This window comes from Salvia splendens, chromosome 15 (assembly GCF_004379255.2).
Source record: "Salvia splendens isolate huo1 chromosome 15, SspV2, whole genome shotgun sequence".
Taxonomy (NCBI): domain Eukaryota; kingdom Viridiplantae; phylum Streptophyta; class Magnoliopsida; order Lamiales; family Lamiaceae; genus Salvia; species Salvia splendens.
The window spans coordinates 13,781,739-13,803,284 of NC_056046.1; the positions used below are offsets into that span (position 1 = coordinate 13,781,739).

Here is a 21,546-nt window from a genome sequence, read left to right on the forward strand (position 1 = left end):
TTATGATCAAACAACATTTTTGCCAATTTTGTAGCTCTCATTCTTGAAACAGAAGGTTCAGAAAATTTATAATACTATTAAGCAATGCATTTTTCTTTACCACCATCCATTTTCGTATCTCAGTTTCTTCATTACAAAATCTAAGTAACAAAAGATGAAACTCGAAAACTAAATTGACAATAAATTATTTCTAAAGGAATGGTTGGCTTTTTGCGGTGGAATTACTAATTTTGCGCAAAGAAGATACAAATTGACAGCAAAGGGAAAAGTAAAAGAGACATCCTTATTCTCTCATCCCCTCGCCATTTTCATTATACTATAAATCAGTATACAAAAAGCAGAGTAAAAAAACGGAATTCTTTTCCTATACAACAGCAATAAATAACCAAACCCAATGACGATTAATTCAATCTAATCCAAAAAAAAATCATCAATCCAAAAGAATTGAAAAAGTAAGCATGCCTCTCATCCCTAATTTACAGCTGTCAATGAGCTGTAATTTTGGATCTCTTCCTTGCCTCGCTGTAAAGAATCACTCCCATTATCGTGATTGCGAACCCCATCATCCCCATCACCGTCACCGGATTCCTAAAAATCAGCACCGACACGACGGCGGCCACCGCCGCCTTCGCGTTTCCCAGCACCTGCAGCGTCAGCGCGCTGGTGTATTTGGTCACCAAGAAATTGGTCAAATTGACTAAATAGGCGACGGTGGCATTGGCGATGAGGAGAAACACCATGAATCCGTCTTCTCTCCCTTTTTGTACAGTGATTGCGAGCACATTCCCTTCTATATACAATGTGAAGGGCAGCAAAATTGCGGCGGCCATGGGGGCCATGTAGAGCAGTAGATTCATGGAGTGGAGCTTCTCGCCTTCGGATGTGAGGAGAAGGCCTTGGACTACTGATTTGAGGGCTCTGCCGGCGGTGGAGCCGACGCACATGAGGAAGCCGAAGAGGTGGAAGAGGGGCTCGCTGTTGCTGGCGAGGAGGATGCCGAGGACGACGGGGACGAGGGCGAGGTAGACCTGGGCGGATTCTTTGTTGCAGGTGATGAGGAAGGCGAAGATGGCGGTGAAGAAGGGGGTGGTGGCGCCGATGGCCTGGTTGAAGGAGACGGGGAGGTAGCGGAGGGAGGTGTTGCCGCAGACGACGGAGAAGGAGAAGATGGCGGAGAGGGCGAGGATCTTGAGGAACTGGCGGCGGCTGTGGATGTGCTGGAAGGGGACGAGGTGGAGCCACTTGATGGCGAGGAGGGAGTAGGCGGCGCAGGAGAGCATGTGGAGCATGGTGAGGAAGATGGGGTAGCGGAAGCCGTGGAAGCTGAGGAGGTATTTGTTGAGGAGGAGGACGCCGATGTTGGAGAGGTACCAGGCGGCTACGGCGGAGGCGGTGATGAGGGAGGGGGAGATGAGGTATTGCTTGGCGGTCGGGGTTGTGGGGATGTCCACGACTTGGTCGGGGGTGGTCGGGGGCTCGAAACGGGGGTTGCTGCCCCTGCGAGTCGTCCACGACTGCGCCTCCACCATTTCAATTCGAAAAACAAATCTACTACTAAAAATGTAGTCTTTGTGAGCTGCGTGATTGTAGGGATAAGGGAGTGGGAGTGGGAGTGGTAGTGTGTGTAGTGTGTGTAGGAGTAGAGGAGGTTGCTTGGATCTGAGTGGAAGGTGGGGATTTAGATTTGTGGGGAAGGAGGAGTGAGAGCTGTGGGATGGAGGGTAGGTGGGGCCCAGAGAGTGTCGGTACGATAATCCATGCCAGTTGAGTTGGGATTCTATATTTGAGAATCACAGTGCGCTGCTGCCTGCTGTAACCTGTAAGAATGGAAGGAATGGGGGTCTCAACTCTCAACACAGTGAAAATGGCGTTCCAGGATGTACACCAATGAACACTTGCATATTTGAATTTGGTTGGAGTTAGTCAACAATTTCCTACAAAGTTGAAAATTGATCTAAAAAAATTATAGTAAAATTATTTAAGCGCATACAATAAAATTATTTTGGTAAATTTAAACACGTCTCATTCGTGGATAACACTCTATTTTAATGGAAAATTGATTTAAGTAAAAGAGAACAAAGTAAGAGATAGAGAAAAGCAGATAAGAGTATGAGCGAAAAAAATTTAATTTTAAAAATAAAAATCACAAAATATTAAAATAAGACTATTTTTCATAGACAATACTTCTGCATTCTATTTAAAATGTATATTTTATTTTTAGTGTGTGCCATACAAAATGTCATTTTTAATAAGGGGAAATAATTTCCCTTCTTTTATTATTTAAATATTTAATTATTTTCTCCCTCAACTATTCTACATAAGGCCATCCGCAACGTTGTCTCTTATCCGTCTCTTAATCGTCTCGTCTTTTAACTATTCATGGACCCCACTGTACTTTTCACACCATCTCTTAACTAAGAGACAACACCTGCAACCATCAATCTCTTATCCTTCTCTTAACCATTTCATCCATTAGCTATTCGTTCAATTTCATTTTTTATTTTTATTTCCAACAAATTCAATTAATAAAAACACACTTCATTAAATAAAATAAAAAAATACATAATTAAATTCGTGGAAAAAAAAATAAAAAAATACATAATTTAAAAATATAAATTTATAGAAATTATAAAAACTACTCCGCCGGCGAATCATCCCCCGAAGGCAGTGGCGGTACACCGAATGGAGGCGGAATACCAAGTTGTCCAGCCAGATACACAATGCCGGCATGATGGGCTTGATATTGGGCGGGCGTCATCCGGGAAGTGTCCGCCATCGTGGCGGTGAAGTACATGGACATTAGGGAGGAGGGCGGCCCTTGGGAACCCGCCTGGCTTGATTCGCCTCGGCCCGTACCCTCAACCTCCTGCAAGGTAACCTCTTGTGCGGCGCTGTCTGAACCGCCCCCACTAGACGAGTATTGGTCACCGCCGTGTGCTTCGTGCGTTTCGAGGTCGAGCTCGTGCTGGACTGGACACCGCCGGCTCACCTTTCGACGTCTTTGACGGCCTCCCAAACATCGACATGTTTGAATTCTTTGCCGTTGTCGTCGAAATAGACTCGCATAGTCGGTCTCAGAATGTCGGCTCCAGTGGCTCCGCTTTGGTAATGAGCCGTTTCATTCTTGTAGATGTCGCATAATTTTTTGACCTCTCTGTCGACCTGGTCAAAATGACTTTGGAGCATCTTCAATGTGCGGTGGCGGGACCCCTTCGGCTTAATCTCGTTGTAGACCTTAGTGACCTTTTCCCAAAAGCATTTTCGGGATTGTTGATTCTCGATGATAGGATCGTACGTGACACTGATCCAGGTGTTGTACAGAGCCATCGTGTCCTTGCGGCTGTACGGATGACGACCTACATCCTCCTCCTCCTCGGCCGCCTCCTCCTCTTCCTCCATAGCGTCGAATGCCCTGGAGCTTCCACCGCCTCGTTCTCCTTCCGGATTGGGTTCATTCGGATAATCCTCCCTAATTTGGGATAATCCCTGCGAATACCTCGGGGCGGAGGGACGAGCATATGCATCCACATCAAAATGGGGTGGTTGGTACCCCGCCGGCATCGACGAGCCTTGGGTGCCCGGAGTCGACAAACCGGAACCGGAACCACCCAAGACATTGTACATGCCCCCTAGTCACCAAACGCGTTGATGTCAAACCCTCCGGGGCCGCCAGAGTTTCCATCGCCGGACATTTTGTGATGAAAATTGGAGAGGTTAGATGAAAATTGGAGAGGAAATGGAAATGATTTGGGAAGAATAGATGTGTGTTTATGTGTATAATGATTATGAAATAAGAGTATTTATAGAGTAAGAAAAGAAAAAAATAAAAACGGTCGAAAACGGTAACATTACCGTTTTAATTTTTAATTTTTTTTATTAAATTCAAATTTTAAAAAAATGATTTTATTGCGTCAGCGTGATGAAGCCCACTCGCGGGCCGGCGAGTGGGCGTCACGCCTAGCGCTGGCGCGTGGCGAGCTGGCGCGGACGCTACAACGCATCTCGCGGTCGTCTCGTTGCGGGTGCTCTAATACTGCCCGCGAGTGGGCGTCACGCCTAGCGCGGGCGCGTGGCGAGCTGGCGCGGACGCTACAACGCGTCTCGCGGTCGTCTCATTGCGGGTGCTCTAATACTCTCTCCTCTACAAAGATAAGCTACATTATTGCCAATTTTATCCAATCTATAAAACTAGTCACATCCATTTATAAAAAAAATCTATACTAATCTAAAGTAACAGTTTGTTGAAAATACCTATTTTCCCTTTTTGGCGGGAAAATGAAAAGCTATTTTATTTACCCTTTTTGTCATTTTGAAAAATGACAACCCTTGGATAGAAAAAAGGCAACTCCTATAGAGCAATAGTGGCTTCTCAAATAATCCAACAAAATGCAAACTTTAGATTTAAGACTTATATAAATACACCATTAACTGAACAGTGAAGCTTATCTCGTGAGTAAAGAAGCTGCCGGATTTTCGGAAATTCTGCCCAGCGACGGCGACGGCAGTCTGGCGACTTTCCGGCAGCGCTCCGGCGGCAGTCCGGCGATCACAGCGAAACTAACCTCCTTCGACCACGTTTTCACGATCTATCCAAATCTTCACTTTTCAAGACTTGATTGTTAGTTTTAAGCTTTCAAAGTAAGAAAATAAAGAGAAAGGGGAAAAGGAAGAAGAAATGGAGGAAACCCTACCTCTCTCGGTCGACGGCGGTGAGACCGCCATGTATACAGCGGCGACGGCGGAGGTGGTCGTCCCCGGCGGTAGAGAGACCGAGAGAGAAAGAGAGAGAGTGAGGGAGAAAGAGAGAGACCGAGGGAGAGAGAGGAGGGAGGAAGACGCGCCGGCCGCCGGCATCCTCACCGGCGCGGCAGTGGAGAGAGAGAGAGAGAGAGAGCGAGAGGTTGAGGGGGGAAGTAGCCGCCCCCTTTCTTTCTGTTTCTTTTTGAATTTGGTGGAGTGGGTATGGTTTACTAATTAATTAGGTATTAGGCCTCCCCTTTGGGCCAAATAATTTAGTATAGTATGGTCTTTAAATTTTTCTAATTGAGTTGATTTTATTTTATATATTATAAATAATTACTATTTATTTAGTCTTTGGCCATACATTATAAGTTATGCTAAGTCATTAAAACCTATAGTGTTAACGATCCTTTTGGTACTTACTATTATAATATTTGTTACAATTTAAATATTTTTTTATTGAGACATTTAGTTTTTTTATAAGTTATTATTAAGATAGTATAACTATATAACATTTTATTATAATTTTATTTTGGATGAAAGAAAAACAAATTCTCTAAACTTGCATTGTACATATATTCAAGAAATGTTAAAATTTTAATTAAGTAAAATGATAGTGTTTGGGTGATGATATTCATAGGATGAGATTGTGACAAAATAATTTGCGTCATGAGATAAGATTGTGGACACTAAAAGTAGTATGAAAAGCTACAATTTATTTGATTTCGATTTCTTCTATGAGATAAGATTTTGTTATTTATAACTTTGATTCCTATTTCTCTTTTATGCTTCTTAAAATATTATATTTATGTACATTACTCTCTTCGTTCAATAAAAATATAGGCATATAATATGCTATGGAAATTAAGATAAAATTTGTAAAGTATGAGAGGAGGAGTAGAGTAGTTGAAGTAATGTTTTAATAGTGGTATAAGATATAAATAACTTGGTGTATATGGATAATTTTATTATAATTTTATTTTGGATGAAAGAAAAATAAATTCTCTATACTTGCACTGTACATATATTCAAGAAATGTTAAAATTTTAATTAAGTAAAATGATAGTGTTTGGGTGATGATATTCATAGGATGAGATTGTGACAAAATAATTTGCGTCATGAGATAAGATTGTGGACACAAAAAGTAGTATGAAAAGCTACAATTTATTTGATTTTGATTTCTTTTATGAGATAAGATTTTGTTCTTTATAACTTTGATTCCTATTTCTCTTTTATGCTTCTTAAAATATTATATTTATGTACATTACTCTCTTCGTTCAATAAAAATATAGGCATATAATATGCTATGGAAATTAAGATAAAATTTGTAAAGTATGAGAGGAGGGGAAGAGTAGTTGAAGTAATGTTTTAATAGTGGTATAAGATATAAATAACTTGGTGTATATGGATAATTTTATTATAATTTTATTTTGGATGAAAGAAAAACAAATTCTCTATACTTGCATTGTACATATATTCAAGAAATGTTAAAATTTTATTAAGTAAAATGATAGTGTTGGGTGATGATATTCATAGGATGAGATTGTGACAAAATAATTTGCGTCATGAGATAAGATTGTGGACACAAAAAGTAGTATGAAAAGCTACAATTTATTTGATTTTGATTTCTTTTATGAGATAAGATTTTGTTCTTTATAACTTTGATTCCTATTTCTCTTTTATGCTTCTTAAAATATTATGTTTATGTACATTACTCTCTTCGTTCAATAAAAATATAGGCATATAATATGCTATGGAAATTAAGATAAAATTTGTAAAGTATGAGAGGAGGGGAAGAGTAGTTGAAGTAATGTTTTAATAGTGGTATAAGTTATAAATAACTTGGTGTATATGGGTAATAAATTGGGATAAGTTTCTATAAATGAAAATGACCATATTTTTATGCGACGAACGAAAATGGAAAGTAAATATATTTTTATGGGACGGATGAAGTATTAAGTTTGATAAAAAAATCTTAAACTTATCAATGTTGCTCACGATTATCATCGTTGCAATATTGGAAACTTTTTTCAAAAAGTTTGAAAAAAACTACTACTATCTCATACTATCAACCAAGCCATTCAATATTTTCAATTTAAATAAAAAAACTATTACTATGTGCATTTGGTCAATTTAGATACTTTATACTATGATTCTTAATTCTTTTAAAGATCAAACTCTACAACCATTCAACAAGAAGCAATACCTTCTCCAATTGTTTTCATTTTTTTATTCCTAATTAGCTCTACAAGTTTATTGGTAGTAAGGCTATTCCATTTAAAAAAGTTGCTTTGACCCACCGGATATTTAATTAAAGAAAGAAATAGGGAAAAAACAATGAGAGAAATAGAATTAGAGTACTACGTGTTTAACATTCTACCATTCTACTGCTTTTCATATGATAGTGGTTACGGTTAACCATAGCAACCCCCGCAATGTTATAGTATAATATAACAGAGGATCCTCCCCATCTTACACGTGTGTTTTTATTGAATGTGTCTTTGTTATCTATCTCTCATAAAACGTCTATTAAATTTAGATGTTTGTGTAGTGTTTTTTGTCATTTGTCACTTTGTGTGTATTTGTGCATTTTGTATATGCACTTTATTTTCGTGCGTACTAATGTAAGAGTTGGGTGTAAGATATAGCCAAACATGGTTTATGGTTTTTGATATTCATTTATTTTGTATTTATAATTTGAAACTTTTATGTTCCGTGTATAGCACGGGTGTTAATACTAGTTCATTAGAAAAATGAAGTTCATTTCCTATTAAAAATAGTTCGATGTCTTTTTCATTTATATACTACTCCCTCCGTCCAGCATTAAAAGTCTCATTTCTCCATGGCACGGGTTTTAAGAAAGTTGTTAGAGTGTGTAATAAATGGTGTGTGATAGTGGAATTTGGGACCCACTTCAAGTTTGTTAATTTTTTGGCTCTCAAAATTTCGAAAATTGCTGCCTTCATATATGCATTAAATATGCTTCTTCAATTCAATTCAATTGCATTACTTATGCTTCCAAAATTCGATTTTTGCTCCCAAAGTCACAATTTAAAACTGAATTTAAATCAACATAATAAAAAAACCCTTCAAACTGAATTTAAAATTTACACTCAACATAATAAAAAAACCCTTCAAATCATAATTCATCAAATTAGCTTGAAATATGTTCACCATACACAATTCAGTCACTGCTATTGATTCAAAGTACAAAGAGGGAAAGCTAAAAATCAAATTTCCATCTACAAAAAAAATGAGGGAAATTTGAACTCCTAAAAGTACAACTTCAAAGCTGCTATTAATACCTCACCTACACTCATTTACTCCACCTCAATCTGAAAAACTCCCAAAAAAAGCTCCCAACAGTTTTGTTGATGTAAATCCCTCAGAAAAAATTCATCATAGGGATGGATATTGGGCAGCGGCCAACAAAACACTTGAATAGCAGCATCAAGAACAACATGGTGCAGTTTCTACTCAAGCACAGCCATGATGGAGTGCTCGCAAGAGGGGCTGTTATGGAAGCAGCAGATGCATTTGAAGTTAGTAGGAAAACCGTGTACAGGGTATGGAAGGCAGCCAAGGAGCTGATGCAAAGGGGAGAACCTGCAATTATGCAAGGAAAGATTAAAGGATACCATCATGCTGATCAATTAAAAATTGATGAAGAAAAGGTTAGAAACTTATCTACTCTTGAGAGAGCTTCACTGAGAAAAATGGCTGTCAAATTAAATGTTAGCAAGAGCACATTAGGTCAGTGGGTAAAGCATGGTAAACTAAGGCCACATACAAATGCAATCAAACATGTACTCAACAATGTCAATAAGATAGCAAGGGTTAGATGGAGTCTTAGTCAACTTCAGCCACAAATTACTCAAGGTAGAGTTCCATATCAAAGCATGCACAATGTAGTGCATATAGATGAAAAATGGTTCTATATGACCAAGGCCTCAGACAGGTACTACCTCTTGCCGGATGAGGATGAGCCATATAGGGCATGCAAATCCAAGAGATTCATAACCAAAGTTATGTTTATGTGTGCTGTCAGTAGACCACATTTTGGTATGGATGGGCAGCCAACATATGATGGTAAGGTGGGAATATTTCCCTTCACTGAAGTAATGCCAGCACAGAGGAGATCAAAGAACAGGCCCAGAGGGACCATGGAAACCAAGGCAGTCCATTCAGTAACAAAGGAAGTGATGAGGGACTGCCTGATCAACAAGGTATATCCAACTTTTTCATGCTATCAGATCTTAACAACTCATGAAAGATCATCATTTAGCTAACCATATTGTTCTCCATGACAGATTATACCTGCAATAAAGGCCAGGTGGCCTGTTTGGGCAAGTAAAGACATCTACATTCAGCAAGATAATGCAACCCCACACATAACAGCCATGGATCCAGAGTTTCAAGGTGTTGCCAATTCAGATGGATTTAGAATCCAACTTATTTGTCAACCAGCTAATTCCCCTGACACTAACATCTTAGACTTGGGTTTTTTTAGATCAATTCAGTCACTGCAGTATGAGAAACCATGGCTACAAATGCCAGAGAACAATTATGGGTTAGTGTATGATATAGGCCACCTGTCAAGTGCATTTGGCATCTAAGTAAGCCAAAGTGATGTTTTTGGAATAGGGTAGTCTGATTTTTTTGGTGTGTTGGTCAGCCCCTATTATTTTTGGGTTAGGGTCTGCTGTTTTTGTTTTTTTGGTGTATAGACATAGTGCAAACCTAATGTAATGCACATAGGATGATGATACAAGACCCTCAGAAAAATTTCATCATAGGGTATGGACACAAGCCTCCAAACCTATTAAAGGGGTGGCTTTTAACTTAACCATATTGAACACATACAAACCCCATCATCACAGAGACTACAAACATCATATTCCACCAAGTATAGCCACAATTCCAATCAGATTAGCAACTCAGAATAATTTCATCATATTGCAGCAAGTAAAGCCTCCAAACCTATTAAAGGGGCGGCTTTTAACTTAACCATATTGAACACATACAAACCCCATCATCACAGAGACTACAAACAGCATATTCCACCAAGTATAGCCACAATTCACCATCATATTAGCTACTCAGAATAATTTCATCATAGTTCAGCAAGTAAAGCCTCCAAACCTAACCAAGGGGTGGCTTTTCACTCACAATAACCAGCACATATATCATCATAAAAGCAGCAGAGACTAATTTTCGAAATTCCATCACATATCAGTAGATTCAGCCTCCTAACCCAAACTGGGGGTGGCTTAAACAGAATACAATAACCACAGAACAGCCCAATGCACAAATTCCACCAACAAACATTCAATTCCACCAACAAACCTAATTTCAGTACATAGGGCAAGATCAAACCTCCTAACCCAAAATGGGGGTGGCTTAAACAGCAACAACTCAAAATAACCCTACAGAAACCCCCAAAATCAGACCAAACGAGAATCTCCAAACCCTAGATAGGGGGTGATTCTTAAAAACTCACAACATTAGAGGAGGTCTTTCATGCCAGGCAAGAGAATCAAGAGGATCTCCTTGAACCACTCCTCTTCCTCAACAGGCCGCCGTCGCCTCTTCACCCGCGGTGTTTCAGGCACCACGGTGGAGTCATCAACACCATAACCCGGCGTATCAGGGACGATGAGCTCCGAATCGAGCCAAGCATCGGGCGTATCAGGGACGTATAGCTCCGAATCGAGCTTACATTCCAGATCTGGGGTTTCAACGGACATAGATGGCTTAGAATCGGTCGAATCGACCTTCGATTCCACCATCGGAGTTTCATTAACCACAGTGGACATCGAATCGAACGAATCGAATCCATTGATGGGGGATAGGGTTTCAGAGGGTACATAGTCCATTTAGGCTAGAGTGAAGAGGAGGAGGAGGCGGCGAGTGTGAGGAGGAGGAGGCGGCGAGTAGATCTAGGGTTTTGGAATAGAGAGAGGGTGAGAGACCGAGCGAGCGAGAGAGAGATAAAATGAGGTTGAGTGAGAGCGAGGGAAAAAATTAGATTTTGGGTGGGTGTGTTAATTAATGGCATATAGTGTAATTTGTTGAGAAGGGTGAGGGTAATTAAATTGTCCAAATATGGTAAGTAGAACCGGGACTCCTATTGCCGGACGGACAAAAACGGAAAAACGAGACTTCTATTCGCGGACGGAGGGAGTACTATTGTTAGAATTTTTTGTTATTTTCTTTTACATTTTTAAACTTTCCGACTTCGTCTCTTTCCTCTCTCTCAGTCGCTCCTCTCACTCTGTGTCTCGCTGCCGCCCCGCCTCCTCCGCCATTCCGCCCCGTATCCTCAGACAGTAGAAGGTAAGCATACACCGCGCCTCTTCTCTCTCTGTAGCAGCTGTCCGAACTTGATTCCAAATTTGTTGTCGCCGGATTCCGGCAAGTCTATGCATGTCGTGCCCCCAAATTATGTAAGCAACTATCCTATACCTATATTGCCTTCAATTCAGCTTCAATTGTAGAACTGGGTTTATCCCCAATTTTAGTTTCAATAATTTTGAGTAAGAATTGATCTTGTTCGTGGTTAAATCATCTCTTAGGCTTGTGTTATGAATAAAAAGAAAGGAAGTTCAGATTTTGTGATTGTTTTGGTTTTTAAAAACGAGAAATTCCTTTATGTAGGCTAAGAGATGTTATGCTATTGCTTTCTTTGGTTTGAGATTAATCTTTAAAGCATGAAAAATGAAAGTCCTTGAATTGTGAAATGGGGAAGAGAAAAAGAAATGAGGCAGCCTATAATTTCATTTACAGTTTAGCTTAAAGTTGATATTTGAGCTCTATCTTTTCCAACTAGATTGGGAATGATTTTCTTTATATGGAGTACTCCATACATGAAGCTCATTATTGCATAAATTTGCTGGTCCACGGCTCCACGGGCTAGCCCCAAGACTGAATGTTTATGTTAGGGCAGTTTGCAGAAGAAAATCTAGACATGTTAATTTTCTTTGCATTTGTTTTGTTTAGCTGATAGTTATGTTTGAATACATTTTCATCCGTTGAAGTTCACCACTCTTTTTATGTTGTGCACGGTAATTATTCATTTTGGGGAGGTTTAATACTTTTACATTAGTACTTCACTTCACTTGTATCTTTTCTAGTTTTCCTTGTGCACCTCTCTCTCACTTAAATATTGGCACTCTATCCTTTTCTCTTGTTTTCTTTCATGATTTCTATTCTCTCTTTCATTGTCATTTCATTTACTACTATTTTGAATTTCTTCTTTCCCCACCATTGTTTACTCATCCTTGACCATGAAGTGTTATTATTGACAGGTGATCCCTTTTCAACCAATGTATATGGGCTTTTAACTTTAAACCAAATAATGGCCCTACCCAACATAGCTTCCAAAGTCCATAACATTAAAACTCTGAATACCCCGTCCAGCAACTTTCCATTCCTGTTGCCAGACCCTGTCACCATCACTAATCTATTACTCCAATCCAGTGTTGTCAAAATGTCGTTCGGGTCGCTCGGGTCGCCCGGGTCGCCTGGTCGAGACCATCACCGCCCCAACATGGGTGGGTCGATCGAGATACAGGGTCGCCGCTGGGTCGGCTGGGTCGAGTGGGTCGCCTGGGTCGAGTGAGTCGCCTGGGTCGCCCTAAACACATGCTATCTCTGATTTTCTCAAATCTCTCACATGTTTTCTGACTCTCTCAATCACAATTCTCTATATATATGCATGCACCACATCAAACTTTTCAAACCTACTTTCTACACTTTAGAATTCGGCCTCTTCACTTCTAAACAAATAAACAATTCAAAGATCTGTTTCTGCCACCCTTCATATATTCTCTTGTTTTGATATTTTCAGACAATGGTTTCAATTATTTATTGTGTTATGACTTATGAATTGTTTTGATATTTTGATCATTTTTATTTTCCATTTTATTTCTATTCACATGAATTGCGTCTACATTTATATTATTTGATATATTATAAACATTAGAGCAATATATTTATTTTATTTAATATTAAAAGGCAAAAAAATTAACCTAGCTTTGTGGGTCTCTCGACCCCGTCGACTTGTCGACCCGCGACCCGAATTTTCACCCCATCGACCCGGTGCGCCCCGCGACCCTAACAACACTGCTCCAATCAAACAATCCAGAGTCACTAGCCCAATGCATCAACACTGTTTCTCCGTGGACTCCAGGTTTAGTCCAAGCAATTCTTAAACGCCTCTGGAACCATGGCCCTAAAGCCCTTCAATTCTTTAAACTTGTTGAAGACCACCCATCTTATACACACTCAGCTATTGCTTTTGACCATGCTATTGACATCTCTGCACGAATACGAGACTACAAAACCATGTGGACCCTTATATGCAAGATGAGATCCATGAGATTGGGCCCATTCCCCAAAACCTTTGCTATCATGATGGAGCGCTATGTCTCTGCTGGAAAGGCTGATAAGGCTGTGAAGATATTTCTGTCTATGCATGAACATGGCTGCCAACAAGATTTGAAGTCATTTAATGCATTGCTTGATGTATTGTGTAAGTCGAAACGGGCAGAGATGGCATATGGGCTTTTAAAAGTATTCCGGGGAAGGTTTAGAGCTGATGTGGTCAGTTACAATATTATCGCAAATGGGTTTTGTTTAAAGAAGCAAACTCCACGAGCCTTAGAAGTTATGAAGGAGATGGTTGAAAGGGGCGTGGAACCAACATTGTCCACATATAATATACTCCTTAAAGGTTATTTTAGAGCTGGGCAGATTAAGGAAGGGTGGGAGTTTTTCTTGCAAATGAAGACTGGGAAAATTGAGATTGATGTTGTGACCTACACGACAGTCATTCATGGGTTTGGTGTGACAGGTGAGGTTGAGAAGTCGAGGAAAGTGTTTGATGAGATGATTGGAGCTGGTGTGCTACCTTCAGTCGCAACTTATACTGCCCTAATCAAGTTTTGTGCAAGAAGGATTCTGTTGAAAAGGCCATTGTAGTATTCGAGGATATGTTAATGAAAGGTTATGTGCCAAGTGCAACTACCTACAATGTGATCATAAGAGGATTGTGCCAGGCTGAAAAAATTGATATGGCTATTGAGTATATGTATAAAATGAAAGATGATTGTGAACCAACAATTCAAACATATAATGTTGTCATTAGGTATTGTTGTGAGGATGGTAAACTTGAGAAGGCATTAGAGATTTTTGGCAAGATGAATGGTGGGTCTTGTTTGCCTAATTTGGATACATACAATATCTTGATTGGCTCAATGTTTGTACGGAAGAAGTCTGATGACTTGTTGGTTGCTGGGAAGCTGTTGATAGAAATGGTTGATCGAGGATTCATGCCACGAAGGCTTACCTTCAATCATGTTCTAAATGGGCTGATGCTGACTGGTAATCAAGGATTTGCACGAGAGATTTTGAGGCTGCAAAGTACATGTGGCCGTCTTCCTCGTCATTTTAGATTGTGAATGCTTCTGTTTTATTTGCGTTTGCACCCTTCCCCTGAAGAAGAAAAAAAGAAATTGCCAGATGCCAATATCCACATGTTTAGGCCTGTTTTTTTTAATACAGGCCCTTAGTATTCACAGTTCACATGCAGTCACACATGTATATATAATGTTTCATTCTATTTACTACCCTGGTCTCTGATGGACAAGAATTTAATTGAGAAATTATTGGTCAGTTTTTGTACTTACAGTTGCTTGCTGCATTTTTTCAACAAGGTAGAGCTGTGACTAACTTGGAATTTGTCATTCATTACATTGGTTTGGAGTCTCGTGTAAAACTCAAACCCAGCCTGTCTCTGTGCGTACTTGTGTTTCTGTGTGTGTGTGTGTGTGAATTAAAGTGTCCAAGATGTAACGAGTTACAATGGAGATGTAACAATAACACCCTAATGATTACTAAAATATTCTTACATAGTACATATTTTATTATGTCCTGATATTGGATAAACTTTTTGGATATGTGAAATGAGAAATATTTCAGAAACTGTGTTGCCCAATGAGTACTTCAATAATCGGTCCAAATCCTCCACAAATGTTTCCAGGTTGATTAGTTGCTATGATGATGGAGAGTTGAGGCTAGGGTTCTATGATGTAACGTGTTTCTATTAATGATCTTGTTTCACTACAAAATAAAATCAGTGGAAGTGCTCTTTCAGCTCCATCACAAATGGTGGGCACATTGTTGCTCGCATAACATTCCCTAACAAAAACTTTTCGAGCACTTTTTCTTGCATTATAGTGAGAACTGACACCGTTCTAGCAAAATTCTCCTATTTAGGCTGAACATATTTATGTCATTGTTGGATTCGGAAACACCAGAAACTGCATTTCAAATCCATAGGCTGTAGTTGGCAATAGCTTGTAGCACTCTCGTCGAACGAGAGCCTTCGTGGCCGCTGGTATATGCCCCCTCCATGCCGTTGGATAATTTTTCCACTGCCAGTGCATGCGGTCAATAATGCCAAATATATCGGGGGAATCGTGGCATGCTTTGTGAGGACAAATCAATTGTTGGGAGCCGTGGGTTGTGAGCGCGCTCAGGTATTTTGCATAGAATGCCTTGCAAATGTCATTACAGAATCATTTTAAGGATTCACTGCCAGTGAACTCGGCGATGTGCAAGTACTCGTTGAACATATTAGAACTTTTATCAGTCGCGAACTATCAGAGGGTTGATGCACACTTATAGTGCCGAAAGCCCTTGGCTACCAATTCCGTCCGACCATTGTTGGAAGTATTTTTCTCGAGCCGCCAAGGTAGTTGCTATGCATAAGAATAAATTTATATTGATTTTGTATTTTTTTTTTATTGAGCGCAACACAGAGATTTAGTAATTGCAAGAAGCAGAAGAATAATTGGAGATAAAATTATTTTCCTAAACTAAATGCACTAGTTAGTAAAGCTGAAGACGTTTTTTTTTCACAAAAACAATCGAACCCCAATTCTTGTAATGAACTTTAAATTTAATTTGTTCGTGAAGAAAGAACCAAATTTCCCCAAATATATGTCATATTAGTGTTTTAGCTTTGAATTTTTGGTCTCTTCTCAGATCGTTCTCTCTAGAAGTGCGATTCCGATTTGGAAAGGTTCTGGTTGCTCGTGTCTGTATAAGCTATTCTGCTGTGTAGATTGCTATCTGTTGAGAAATCACAAACTCGATTGCGGTTTTATCAATAATTTTCAAAGATTTGGATTTTTTGTTGGGTTGATTATCAATCTATCATAGATGCTTATCATGTCAGTGTGCTTTACATTGAAATGACTTAGAATTGTTATGTTTTTTCCTAGTTTTTCCCCAATTATTCTTTTGATTAGTTTAATTTGTTGATGTCGATTGTGAAATCTAATTGCAGATTTCCCCCAAATCAGACGGCCACTCTGCCCCCGCTAAATAGGAGTTGAAGGCATGGCAAAAGCCAGAGATAGAACTGAGGATTTTAAGGATGCTGCGCGCCGAGCAGCACTAAATTTGGAATATGATGAGGTTTTGTTAATTTTTATTTCATCATGGTTTATCAGATTGTTGTCGTATTTTTTATTCCTACAGTTGAGTCTCTTTCTTTTGGATGGTTGCTCTATGTTTCTCTTACTTTGTCAATTCTTTTGGCAGGCCAAAATTGTAGCGATAATGGCATCTTTTATTATGCATAAATCTTTGGAAAGGTCAATATTCACCAAAGCTGCACTGAAAACGGTACATTTGTGTCACATAGCTGGGAAGATTGTTGAATTGAGTGTTGGTGATACTGGCATGTTTTATGAGGATGTATAACCTTTTTTCTGAGTTGATGTGTCGATCGTTTTTTTGCCAGCTTGAAAGTATTAGAGCATTAGAGCAGTTCCTCTTGAAGCATAAAAAGGATTATGTAGATGTACACCGAATTACTGAAAAAGAGAGGGATAGCATCGAGCATGAGGTGAGATATACATTTATTCCCTAGCTTTATAAGACTGTTCTTTTTCCTTCAACAATGATTGTTAAGGATTTGTGTTTAAGTTTAAGATTTCTTATAAGTTTATAACTTTTGGCCTGTCTACATGAAGGTAGTTTTCTATCTAGAGCTCCCTTTAGTTTTGCGTTTTGGGGCCTGTTTTTTCCTTATAGAATGATTGTTAAGGTTTTGTGTTTTAAGTTTAGGATTACTATTGACGTTTGGCATTTTGGCCTGGGTTTTAAAATGGCCCTACCTTCAAAAACTGCAAAAACAAACCATTCACCGAATCTCCAAAAAGGCCTGGGATCGAATTTTCAGTACCGTACTGCTGCCTTGGCACGCCGGAGTCCCAAAAGCTATGGATTCAGTTTCTATATCGGACTAGCCTGGTCATTTAATTTGGTGTTCCAATTCCAAAATTTAGCATTCTGGTACTGGAAATTCACTCCCTTGCCAGCTTTGGAGATTGGGTAAAAGGTCGAGTATTTTTTGAAGGTCAAGCCAGAGGATGGGCAATAAAGTGTAATCTACTTAACTTCATTCTTTCTCTATGTATGGGATCTGGAAAATAAATTAATATTATGTTATCGATTTGGAAGTTTCTACTACGGACATATTATTATTACTACTACGCTGTATGATGATTTCATGTATTCACATTGTTCGGATAGATTGCTTATAGTTTCCATAACCTACCAATTTTCATTTGATTAGAAAAGTATATTAAGGATAAATGGTCAAATCTATCCCTAAGTATCACCATCATAAAGAACAATTGCATTCTTGAAAAGGCTAAACTGCCACTTGTTGCTACTATTAATTTTCTGATATTTTGATGGATAATGTATCGGTTTGGTCGTTTGACAATTGACATAACTAGAAAAATATGTTACCAATGTATATCTTCCATGTCATTCTTCAGCGAAAATTATTATCATAAAGTATACACAATCTGCTTGAGTGGTGACTTTGTTTCATTTCAACTGTACATACTGCATATGCTATGTAGCAATATATCTTTTAAACATCTTGTATCCTTTCTTCGTGATCTTTAATGGATCCTTGTCTGGTACCTACTTTATTCGCATTTCTCACGTGTAACTGAATATCCCATGCACCATATGTCTTAACTTTTCCTATCCTCTCGAAATACCCAACCCCTTATCCTTGGTCTGTGCTGCCATTTGAATCTTAATTATTTTGGGACCTTATGATTTTGGAACTAGTAGACTATCTTTATAATGCTCAGTTTGATTTGACTATTATAAAGAGTGTCTTAATTACTTTGTATCTGTTTAGTTTCTCTGATTAAGAAGTTTTCTGCTCCATATAGGCAAATTTTATGGAGTTGCCTAGATCTTGACAAAATCTACATTTTGCAGGTTACAGTTTTCATCAAAGCCTGCAAAGAGCAAATAGATGTTCTCAAGAATAGCATAAATAACGAGGAAGCCAATTCAAAGGGATGGCTTGGTATAAGGAGTGACAGTTCAAATGCAGATACCATAGCTCACAAACATGGAGTGGTATGGCTTGTATATCTGCATTGTTTTGATATCAATCATAATGCTTTCTCCTTGTTTTATAATTGCGGCTGTGGTTATTGTTGAGATTTCTCTGGATATTCACTCGAGCTGTTCAATAATACGTAGCACTAGGTTTTGGACTCTTTTAATGTTTTTTACATGAAACAAAAGATGACCTTGCTTTTATTATCAGTTGTGGTGGTCCTCAATCCGAGATTGTCGTGTCAAATTCATTTGTCTTTGAGTACAGAATATTGTGCCATAACCATTGATTTGTTAGTAATGCTGTGGCAATTTAAGGTAAAAAAACTTTTTATAGTTTTAGCATCTCTAGGAAGCACATAGACTCGTATTTATGTACTAATATAAAAGCTGAAGTATTATCATTTCTCAATATGACTTTTTGCTTAGCGAAATTATTTTTTGTAATTGCAGGTATTAATCTTAAGTGAAAAGCTTCACTCAGTAACATCCCAATTTGATCAGCTTCGAGCTGTACGCTTTCGAGACGCCATCAATCGGGTGACACCAAGAAGAAAACTCAAGCCGAAAGGCCCTACTGTTGCAGAGAGCTCAACTTCTGGAAACATTGACTCCAGGGAAGTAAGCAATACAGGAATCAGGCAGACAGATGATGCTCAAGCACAGCCAATTAGATTCCAGCAACAGTACTTAGATGATGAGACACACGCTCTTCAGGTAATCAACTGGTGACTAGTAGAAGCTTCTGTATTTGTGGCGTAAGCTAGTCAAGCCATAGTTTTCTCTAATTTGATTTTCTGAGTTTGTGTAATGTTGATGCAGGTAGAGTTAGCTACCATGTTAGACGCTGTTCAAGATACAGAGACAAAGATGGTGGAAATGTCTGCACTGAACCACCTCATGTCTACTCATGTTTTGCAACAAGCCCAACAGATAGAATTTCTGTACGAGCAGGTAAATGAACTTCATCCACTTCTCCAAGCTGATTTACAATCTCTGTTTTCATGTGGAAATTGTACTTCATGATATAGCTCGTTTGTTACGTTTTGCTTGTTTCACATCCATAAAAAAGCCTTAGAACACTTGTTTACTACTTGTAATTAGATAAATAATTGTGCAGTATATTAGAAATGCTGAAGTTTATTATTCCTTTGTTTTTGGATTAAACAGGCAGTTGAGGCTACAAATAATGTGGTGCTTGGTAATAAAGAGCTGTCGCAAGCCATCCAAAGGAATAGCAGTAGCAGAACATTTCTTTTGCTCTTTTTATTTGTCCTTACCTTTTCAGTTCTCTTTCTTGATTGGTATAGCTGATTTACATTTTTTTCCTATTTTTCTATATTTCAAATGGTATGGCTGAATTAGACACAATTGATTGTCCATGTTATACGAAATTGTACTGGAGTAGGACATAAATTTAAGTACAGTACTTTATATGAATTTGCACAGTATCCCGGTTTTTTATTTCATTAATGTATTTTTATTTTATTTTATCCATAAATATAAATTTTACTAATATAGTATAACAGAAAAGGTTATAGCAATAATAATAATAATATATGAATTCAAAAGTACTTAAATTTTTCAATTTTTTTTGAATCCATATGGATGTAGAGAGAAGCATAGCCGATTCCAATAAGATAGTTGGAAAAGAATTTGGGCACACTCTGGTCACATCATAGTTTTATTAGTGTTAATTATGTACTTTTATTTTTATTTTAGTTGTTTAATGTTACTATTATTAATATTTTTTAAGTGCTTTAATTATATACGTGGATAATGGTGATAAACATCCATACAACTAAATGTATAAGATTTTAAAGTGATTTTTTTACTATGGAGGCGTGTGGATGCCATATTGCCTCAGGTTATTGAAAATGTCCCTAATCCGTTTTTGTATTTTATATATACTGGCGTATATGTGATAATCACATAATGATGATGATAGTAATAAGGTGTATGCATCAACAAATCTGGACTCTATATAGTAGTACTATCACATATCAAAATATTTTATATATTTACCTTACTCTTTTCTTTTTGTACTTTCCTCTAAACAAATGATAGTGGTAATATTTATTGATGAATCCACAAATCATAAAACTGCAAATTATAAGTATACATTTATATTCAAGAGTCAAACTTAGCTTTTGCGCATATCCAATATATAAAAAAGATCAAATCACATTTACTAAAGAATTCATTTAATCTTTACCAGTGGAAAATTACAAAAATGTGTGCATGGTACTGAATAAATAATGGTCATCATCAACTTTGATGTTTCATCTCTTCTTCCATTGAAATAATAGTTGCAGGTGCTTCAATAAGGGTTTTTCTATTTATTTAAACAGACAAAAAAAAAGATTTAATTTAAAGATTGTATCGATATAAAGCAACGGAAAAAAAAAGAATAGGAAAAGTCCAAAAGCCATTAAACGGGAGTGTAGAGTTGTATTCAGGGATAAAAAAATTCCAATGGTGGTGAAACAAGTTCAATTATATGCCACTCCATCCCAACACCAAATGTTGTCCATATTTATCATTTCAGTCCATCCATAAAATATTGTCCACTTTATTTTTTTCTCTATTTTTGATAAATGGACCACACTTTCTAATAACTCATTACACTCACATTTTATTATAACACTAGTAGTATATATAAAAATAAGACTCATATTCTATTAACATTTTCAATTCTCTTTTTCTTCATGTTTCTTAAAATACATGCCGAGTCAAATGTGGACAAATTTTGGTGGACGGAAGGAGTAATATATTACAGTTAAATAAGAGTAATTGTTCAAAATGGGACATGAAGATAAGAGTACACAAATATTGCGACGCTGATGTGATATTTTAGAGTTCTTAATCAATGTATAAAGATTATCAAGTTCAATTATTTAAACTCTAATAATACTACACTACTGCAAGAATACAGTATCGTAGTAGTATTTCAAGTGTCGATCCACAGGGAGGCGAGATTGCTTACACTTAATATGACTACACAAAGCATAAAAAGATTTTGTTTGATTTTGAAATGGTTAACTAACTTAAGCTACTTAAATGAGACTTTTAACACGAGAAAGACAAGTCACTCCAAGTTGCTTTCTAAGCTTGCGTTGTTACACACCAATTACGACGAACCATACGACGGGATTAAAATTATCAACCTAATCGCGTGCACTGAACATGTCTACGACGTATAGTTCACAGTCAGCTGAACACTTGTTCCATGAACCAACTTTCAACGACATTTAGTTCCTGCGGATGCGCGGGGAATAAATGTCGTCTACTATAATCACTTACCTAATCCACTATCAATTTATCCCCTGAACAGTTCTAAATCGAAAGCATACCAACAAACGA

General features: G+C 38.0%; 3 protein-coding genes, 1 long non-coding RNA gene and 1 pseudogene across 5 annotated transcripts; 3 read left to right on the forward strand and 2 right to left on the reverse strand.

Moving 5' to 3' along the window:
* Window positions 1-239: 239 nt before the first annotated feature.
* LOC121769506 (probable sugar phosphate/phosphate translocator At1g12500) lies at window positions 240-1,852 on the reverse strand. Its single transcript, XM_042166333.1, has one exon. The coding sequence runs from the start codon at window positions 1,527-1,529 to the stop codon at window positions 486-488; it is 1,044 nt and encodes a 347-aa protein (XP_042022267.1). The 5' UTR covers window positions 1,530-1,852; the 3' UTR covers window positions 240-485.
* A 2,513-nt stretch (window positions 1,853-4,365) lies between these two features.
* On the reverse strand, window positions 4,366-4,805 carry LOC121768242. Its single transcript, XR_006043323.1, has 2 exons — window positions 4,692-4,805; window positions 4,366-4,596 (listed from the first exon to the last, which is right to left on the reverse strand). It is a non-coding gene; the product is annotated as an uncharacterized LOC121768242 (long non-coding RNA).
* Window positions 4,806-8,147: 3,342 nt separating this feature from the next.
* LOC121766722 lies at window positions 8,148-9,356 on the forward strand. The gene is made up of 2 exons (XM_042162982.1): window positions 8,148-8,966; window positions 9,051-9,356. Exons 1-2 carry the CDS (start codon window positions 8,148-8,150, stop codon window positions 9,354-9,356), a joined length of 1,125 nt encoding a protein of 374 aa, XP_042018916.1.
* A 1,843-nt stretch (window positions 9,357-11,199) lies between these two features.
* Window positions 11,200-14,415, forward strand: LOC121766384 (annotated as a pseudogene).
* A 645-nt stretch (window positions 14,416-15,060) lies between these two features.
* Window positions 15,061-19,652, forward strand: LOC121766616 (syntaxin-81-like). 2 transcript variants are annotated; one of them, XM_042162898.1, is made up of 8 exons: window positions 15,061-15,496; window positions 16,094-16,224; window positions 16,351-16,434; window positions 16,553-16,657; window positions 18,058-18,201; window positions 18,637-18,900; window positions 19,006-19,137; window positions 19,354-19,652. In XM_042162898.1, the coding sequence occupies exons 2-8, from the start codon at window positions 16,147-16,149 to the stop codon at window positions 19,495-19,497; spliced, it is 951 nt and encodes a 316-aa protein (XP_042018832.1). In that variant the 5' UTR covers window positions 15,061-15,496; window positions 16,094-16,146; the 3' UTR covers window positions 19,498-19,652. The 2 variants fall into 2 exon arrangements, with proteins under 2 accessions (XP_042018832.1, XP_042018831.1); XM_042162897.1 differs by lacking the exon at window positions 15,061-15,496 and adding an exon at window positions 15,601-15,826.
* Window positions 19,653-21,546: the final 1,894 nt, after the last annotated feature.

Bases quoted from the DNA above. Each gene is read 5' to 3' on its own strand.
- LOC121769506 (XM_042166333.1), bottom strand. From the start codon at position 1,529: ATGGTGGAGGCGCAGTCGTGGACGACTCGCAGGGGCAGCAACCCCCGT.
- LOC121766722 (XM_042162982.1), top strand. From the start codon at position 8,148: ATGGATATTGGGCAGCGGCCAACAAAACACTTGAATAGCAGCATCAAG. The intron at 8,967-9,050 runs GTATATCCAACT...TCTCCATGACAG, and splicing joins GGGACTGCCTGATCAACAAG to ATTATACCTGCAATAAAGGC.
- LOC121766616 (XM_042162898.1), top strand. From the start codon at position 16,147: ATGGCAAAAGCCAGAGATAGAACTGAGGATTTTAAGGATGCTGCGCGC. The intron at 18,901-19,005 runs GTAATCAACTGG...ATGTTGATGCAG, and splicing joins ATGAGACACACGCTCTTCAG to GTAGAGTTAGCTACCATGTT. The intron at 19,138-19,353 runs GTAAATGAACTT...TGGATTAAACAG, and splicing joins TAGAATTTCTGTACGAGCAG to GCAGTTGAGGCTACAAATAA.